This window comes from Colossoma macropomum, unplaced genomic scaffold (genome assembly GCF_904425465.1).
Source record: "Colossoma macropomum unplaced genomic scaffold, Colossoma_macropomum, whole genome shotgun sequence".
Taxonomy (NCBI): Eukaryota; Metazoa; Chordata; class Actinopteri; order Characiformes; family Serrasalmidae; genus Colossoma; species Colossoma macropomum.
This window is the reverse complement of record NW_023494802.1, coordinates 15,255,317-15,263,218: the sequence shown is the minus strand read 5'-3', so window position 1 is coordinate 15,263,218 and position 7,902 is coordinate 15,255,317. Positions and strand designations below refer to the sequence as shown.

General features: G+C 39.1%; 1 protein-coding gene across 1 annotated transcript; it reads left to right on the top strand.

Moving 5' to 3' along the window:
* The first annotated feature begins 445 nt into the window (after positions 1-445).
* On the top strand, positions 446-7,023 carry LOC118822838 (uncharacterized protein At5g50100, chloroplastic-like). Its single transcript, XM_036592147.1, has 4 exons — positions 446-692; positions 762-877; positions 2,437-2,622; positions 5,580-7,023. The coding sequence occupies exons 1-4, from the start codon at positions 569-571 to the stop codon at positions 5,760-5,762; spliced, it is 609 nt and encodes a 202-aa protein (XP_036448040.1). The 5' UTR covers positions 446-568; the 3' UTR covers positions 5,763-7,023.
* Positions 7,024-7,902: the final 879 nt, after the last annotated feature.

The following is a 7,902-nucleotide window of genomic DNA, read 5'->3' as shown; positions in this document are numbered from 1 at the left end:
AGGCAAAAGTTTGGTCACCGCTTGGTTAGACGTCCAACTGCAAACTGCTGTTTCTTCCATTTTGAAGGAGTTTGAGCCAGTCATACACTAATGGTGAAATGTATATAGCACAGTGGGCATTCTTCCATAATCTGCTCATTTCATAGAAAGCTTTATGGAAGTTATATTCATGTTAAATGTCACTATTTTTGCACTGCAGAATACATATATAGTTCTATGTAGCACTAAAAACGTGCATGTATTGTTAGAAGCTTGACACCATAACAATAGAAGAACCCTTTTGGTGATGTATAGAACCATATTTAACCATGTAAGCATGAAATGGTTCTACATAGAACTCGTGGTTCTTGATAAAATAATTTCCTTTACAAAAAAATTGTGTAGTTTGGGAAATAGTAGCAGCCCAGGTCGCTAAAGACCTTTATTTTGAAAATGGCAGGTGCCGTCACAGGGAATGGATATCCTACTAATAAATGCTTTCTAAATAGACTGGGCGACCAATGTTAACCTGCCCCCAGTCGTCCGTTATGGACTGGGGGAGAGAGATGGTTGGACTGTCCTGTCTGTAATGCTGAAAATGTTATTTAAGATGTTGTGTAACTGCGGAAGCGTCGAGCACGTTGCGGGTGAAGTCAGGCGCTCTTCTCTGCAGCTGTACCGAGGTTTTCAAGGTCCTGGTCTGCTGTTTTGCTGTACGGTCGATAGATGTTAGCCGTGACTATTTAATCTCCCCTTTCTGGAGAGGACTGTGTTAAACTCGCGTAACATCGACATGGCTGCCACAGCGCTGTTTAAAGCCCTGCGCTGTGTTCGCTCCAGGGCAGCAGCTGCCGGCGCTCTGCGGCTCTTCTGCAGCGGATTTCCACAGACGGTCAGGGTGAGGATTTTTTAAGGAGACCCGCTTTTAAGGAGATTTTGAAGTCCGTTCAACTGAGAAGCGTCTGAGTGCAGATCCAGATTGGCTTATGGTTCAACACACGCACAGCAGGACAGCGCGATTGTGCCATGTAAACAAAGTCCTTACAGGAAAGTTCATTCATATTTAAACCAGTGGCCGGTCTCCTCATTTATAACGTCTCTGATGTAAACGGCGACTTTTTGTGCTGGTTGTATGTGTCTCCATGCATATTACCATTGAGGAACTGATATCTTGCCAGCCAAAACACATTACAAAATCACCAGAAACCAGAATATATAAAAATGGTTTCTATATATTTTTCCAGCAGGGATGCGCTCAAAAACTAAAGTTTGTTTTAGCTTAAAGCTTAATATTATGCTCTGTTTAAGCCTGCTTGAGGTTTTATTCCTGTACATGTAATGTAAGTACTCCGTATTAAGGGTAAATTAACTGAGCTAACCTATATGCATAACCCATTAGCTTTCCCAGGCCACATAAGCTGTAGTTTGTGTAATACTGACCCTGTGAATCTCTAAATCAAAGTTTGTTTTAGTCTAAAGCTTAAAATATAACGAATATATATAAAATGTAACGCACATAAAACGACTGAAATATCGATTAGCCTAAAACTCGATAAGACAAACAAAAGTTTAGGCGCATGCGCGAAATGCTATAGGCTTAACCCTGCTGGAGTGAAACCGCAGGCGTGAAACTGTGGCTCTGTGGTACGACGGCGTTTTAGGGCCACTGTTCATAAAAATAAAGATAGTAGACTTTGAGAAAAAAGTAATATTTCGAGAATAAAGTCGTAATATTTGGAGGATATAGTGGGCTAACTGTAGGGGGGCTAACTGTAGGGGGGCTGCCATAACGCGTTGGGGTCTCGGTTGCTGTACTGGCGCCGGAGCTCCACTCACTCCTGTCTCTCTGTGGATCATTTAGATCATCATTCTCATTGTCGGTGAAACTTCATGCTCTCTTTAAATGGTGCGGAGATGAAGCCCTGATAGCCGTGTAGACGACCCTGCCTGCGATTCTCCTTCAACAACACAGACAGACAGTTTCCTCCGAGTCCGTCTGGCTCTTTATTCTAGATAAACACAGTTTCCTGCTCAGCCGTTTCAGCCGGTTCTTATACTAATAACAGGCTGGTGCTGATGTGCAGGAGAGACAGGGAGACTGAGTGTTTCTTTATGGGTGAATCGATATGAAAGTATAACTCCACCAACTCCTCACCGCCCCTCATTTAACAGGAGGAGGTGCTGCCTTCACTTTGCAAAGCCTTAGGCCACAATATTGCGACCTTTCTTGGTATTAATGCCACTTTAATGTCATAATTCTATGACTCTTTTCTCGAAATATTACGACTTTATTCTTGAAGTCTACCATTTTTATTTTTATTAACAGTGGCATTAAAACGCCGTCGTGCTCTGCAGATATTATTTGGCTGAACTCCTCTAAATGAAAATCCCATGCACAGCGAGCAGTTCTGCTGTTGTCCACATGCTCAGGCAGACAGTCTCTTATGTCTCTGACAGGTGCTGTATGACGGAGAGTGTCCAATCTGCGTAAAGGAGATCAACTTTCTTCGGCTTGTGCAGAAGAAGGCTGGTAAAGTGGACTTTGTTGACATCTCTGCGGCAGAGTACGATGGGAGTAGACACGGAGGGGTCAGTTATGAGATGGCGATGGAGGAGATGACTGTGATCGACGAGAATAATAAGGTCGGTGTCCTGATCATCATATTCATTTTTTTTTATTTAAAGAATATACGAAATATACAACCAACGTCAGACCAATACATTATCAGACACCATATACGAATATGTGAACATTACTCTCCGCAATATCATCATACCACCCAAGCACATCATGACGTCAGAGAGTAAGGATGCAACCCAACAACCTGCGTATAAAAAACCTATATGTCTAAAGGAGGATGCATACATACACATATACATATACACTCACTCACTCTCTCTCTCTCTCTCTCTCACACACACACACACACACGAGGAAAGCCAGTTAATCAAGTGTCTCTTCATAAAGCTGGTCATAGAAATTCAAAAATCTATTACTTTTCTTAGTTTCTACAAGATGTAAGGACTGGAGCAGTAATTTAAATTCCGTTAAAAAGAGGGACGGGATTGGCTGAGAATTTGAAAACTTCTGTTTATGAATAAAGAATTTAGCATGTAGAATGAAAAAATTAACAACATACTCAAGAGGCTTGTTAGTAAAGTTATTGTAGTAACAAATAATATCTTAGAGATTAAAGGAAAGTCATTTTGACAGGGTTAAAAATGTGAGCACATAAGTTGGACCGAAAGTCGTTCGTGCTTCCACACTGAAAAAACAGGTGAGTCAAAGTTTCATCAGCAGACCCACAGAAGGAGCAAAAGCTGTTAATGTCAACAAATTTGGAAATAAAAGAGTTCACAGCACATATCAGATCATCATATTCTTTAAATTCACTCTTAAGATCCTGATGATGTATGCTGGACAGAGGCGGAGCTAAACGTTTAGCCCCAAAATAGTCCTCCATGCGTGCTGTATGGACCAGCAAAGCGGGGCGTGTCCTGAAGTTCTCTGTTATTTTATTTATTAGCTAGGAGTTCACACAAGGCATTGTATGCATTATGTATCAAATTAGCCATAATTCATTTTACATGGCAGTTTTACAGTCTCTAAGACAGAAAACGGGCTGTTTTTCTTGCTGTGCCTGTAAGACTGAGGCGTACAAATGATCTCTGTTCTGATTGGCTGCACTGTGTTGCTCCTCACTCAGCTTTCTGAAATGTGAGTGGGCGGGGCTATACTGCTGTAGGCTAAATGGGCGGATACAATGCTGATTTCAAGTGAAGCTCGTAACCCAAATGTAAGGACTAAAAGGCCTTACTGAATTTGCATTTGTGAATGTAGAATTTAGCAAGAAAAATCAATAAATGAATAAGATAGAACTGATTCTTGTTTTGATTGCAAATATCATAGAAAGGTTCAAATGATGTTCTCATCTCAGAGCTCAGTGTATAACATTAAACCAGCATGGCAGCTCAATCTGTCAACAGTAATAAAGAACCACTTCTCTACTTTTTAATGATGCTTTAGATTAGACAACATACAGGCACAGTAGTTAGTTGAACTATAACACTGACCACTTTTCCTTTTTTAAATGATGTTTAGATCCGTTTAAAACAGTTTTGATGTTCTTTTTAAACAGTTTTTATACAGTTCTAATCTAAAAGATTTCAGTGTTATGAGAAGGTAGGTATATAATGAACATTACTGACGTTAGCTGGCTGGCTTGCTGCTAACAATGCGTTAAGGAGGTGTCTGTTGTTTCCTATTTTGTAGCTCAAACGTGCAGACGCAGTAAAGCAATATTGAGCTGCGACCTCTCACCTCACTGCCAAGTCTTAGCACAAGTAAATGCACTGATTTTCATGACATCACAAAACAATGAATTCAAAATGGGCTTTTTTTTGCAGCCAAATTTCCATGTGTATATATATATATATATATATACATACATACATAGAAAAGTGAATAATGGATTTTAAAACTTTAACAATATTTCCACATCGTATCAAACTCTTACTTAAAAAAAGGTAGGACAATTTGTTTTTCCATTTCCATTTTTCATAGAAGACATGCTACATATTTTACGTGTTTAATGGCACTTCATTTACATAGTGGAGATGAAACGATATTAAAATTTCATATCATGATTATCGATATTATCGCAATAAAAGCGTTGAAAAGTTAAATAAATAAATAAATAAATAAATACTGATACACAAACCCCTGTGATGGACTGGCGACCTGTCCAGGGTGTATCCTGCCTTCCACCCAATGACAGCTGGGATAGGCTCCAGCACCCCACCGCGACCCAGAAGGATAAGCGGTTTAGATGATGGATGGATGGATGGATGATACACAAACTGAAATTCGTTTCACCAACTTTTATATTAACACAAATAGAATTGGCAGCAAATATAATACTGTCTCAGACAGTAAACACTGCAAGCGAGAAAGGGGAGCTGTGCAGATTGAACTTCTGCAGCTTCTCATTCCAGAGCTTGTGTGACTGTTAACTCAGAGCTCATTTTGGAGACTCTGCTCCACAGAAATGTGTGTTAAAAGGTTTAGTTTTGATTCACAGTTGATTCACCGATTGTTTTTTTTTTTCTAAAAGCTTCATTTAATATTATTAACGAACCATAAGCACAAGTTAAACCACACAGACCACAACATTTCCTCTATTTCGAAGTCCCCACAGACTTCTACGTTAAAGTTAACCTCGCATTCTCTAAAAAGTAGCGGGTGGTGGTCGCGAAGATGACTCGTAAGGTTTGATGTGTTGCCCCCTTTCGCCGCTATTTTCTTTCAGCCTGTTCTGCAGACAGTGTGGTCATCTTCAATTAACTTTCCTTCTGCATCCTTATAAGACCCAAAACATGACCAAACGTCAGACTTGGTCTTCTTAGAAGGCTGAAATATCTCCGAATCTCTGTCACTACATTCCGCCATGTTCTCCCTTCTCTCCCTCTCACTCTCCCCTTAGTGTTCGGTCAAAGTTCAGTGACAAATACCTGAAACAGAGAATTTACATGCAGTTATGAACAGAGTGGTAAACAAAAGGATTGTTTACTTTTGTTTATGTCTTTATGTCTGTTGGCAGGTTCACCGTGGGGTCTCTGCTTTTGCAGTTATGTACAAGGCAGTGGGTCTTGGCTGGTTGGCCAGGTTCATCACTCTCCCTCTCATCAGGCCTCTGATGGACCGTTCATACATTGTGTTTGCCAGAAACAGACTGAAGTGGACTGGCCGAGACAAGTGCACAACAGGACGCTGTGCTAAGTGAGACAAAAGAGCAAACGGGGAGATTTAAGCATCTTAAACAACTTGGATTTACCTCAATACCTTTTATAATCTATTGACTGCCATAAAACCCGTTTTTCCTCAGTATTACCATCTTGTGGGATTTACTAAAGTTGAAACAGAAAAAAGTAGGGCGGAAAGTAGGGCTGTGTTCATATAGTGATAAGACAGTATATTATGAATAAAGTAAATAATTTTGATATACACACTGATGCAGTCACACATTTATCGATATTCCTGTATCATGTAAAAAAAAAATTATGAATGCAATTTTCCCTACATCTTTACAAATTACGGTACCAAAAAGTGTTCTTTCCAAAATTAATTGAAAATCTAATAGTGGTTCTAAAAATGGTCCTCAGGGACACCCAGACAGTCGCTCTATCCATATGTGTTGCAAGTTAAGTTGGAGCAAAAATCTGGGCATAGAAGAACAACTTTTGGTTCTCTAAAAATCCTTTTAGTGGATAGAACTATTTTTGTGTGTGTATGAAGAACGTTTTTAAAATTTAAAGAAACTCCATGTAATGTAATGGTTCTAGGAAGAACCCTTAAGCAGGAACTGAACCTTTATGTTTGAATGTTTCTTAATGCTCACAAATCTCTTTCCGACATCGTTCTTTCATGGAAAGTATTTCTTCGGTGGCACTTGTCAAATAACCCTGTGTGGTGTTCTTTTATTTATTTTTTTTTTTTAAGTGTTTTATAAAGGGCTCATATAATTTGGTATCATTGAACAGATTCGCACTCTTAAAAATGAAGGTTCTTAAATGGTTCTTGGTGTGGATGTGCAGTTCCAGAAAGATCTTTTCATTTATATAGAACCTTTACATAATGTGTAAGGTTTGTTTTTTACTTTGAAAAAGTACTTCACACTCTTTAAATAACCATCAGTTGAAAGATTGTTTAGGGTAATGAAGGTCGCAGCCTTTATAATTAAGAGTACAAACCAACTAAGTGACCCTGTTGAACAATAAATAAGTAAATAAATAATATTGTGTGCTCTTCTCTGTTGAAATATCATATTGTGATGCTTGTATCATGGTACAAATCATATCGTGCAGTAGCTGCCCAGCCCAAGATAAGATTGATCTGTATTTGTATGTGAACCATACAATCTTACAGTGGAAGTGTCATAAGTAAAATGTGATGTTGAGGCATGTAATATTGCAAAGGTGATAAGCATGCCACTGTAGCAATTAGGGTGAGATTACACTTTTTCTTATATTTCGGCATAATTAAATGGTTAAGATTTAAACAAAGTCGGATGTATATGTCTGTCTTTCTGCTCTGCAATAGACTGGTGACCTGTCCAAGGTGTATCTTGCCTTCTGCCCAGTGGGATAGGCTCCAGCTTCCCCCACAACCTAGAAGGATAAGGGGTTTAGAAAGTGTGTGTGTGTGTGTGTGTGTGTGTGTGTGTGTGTGTGTGTGTGTGTGTGTGTGTGTGTGTGTGTGTGTGTAAACAAATTCATTCAGAATGGTGTGAATTGATGTGAAATGCACATTTCTGAAGAAATGTACCAATTCAGAATTGTTCACAGTGCTTGTGATAGGAACCAGATGTTCAAAGTGTTGAAGGCCTCTAAATCTGCAACACCTTATAACACGAAAAGGTTATGACTGCATTGCCTGATGTCCAAAATATGTTTTTATAATGCATTCATGGTGGAGAGGTACATGCAGAATGAATGCATGGCAAAATAGTTATTTAAGAAAAAGTAATTCAGATTTACCAGTAATTCACCATTGTCAACATTAGATATAAAATCTCAGAAGACGTGTAGGTTCACTGGTCATTTTGGATTGTAAATAAAATGGCTATATTTGTGTTCGGGACCTCTTGGTTTCTATCGCCGCCACTATAAATAAACCGGAGGTGGAAAGTTTCTCTTCAGTGCACCATTTCACATCAAACCAGTCTGAATAAGAGAATATATGTGTTCTGCTAACTTGAAATTCATTGTAGAGTTAAGATCAATCAGTAATACATAATATCTACATCATAGAACTACAGTTTAGAAACTCTATTATGCTCTACTTGATCTGAAACAAGTGCAGTACTTCGTGACTCCCACCTCATCCAGCGGTACTAAACGTGTCTGAATTTCCTGGACAGTACT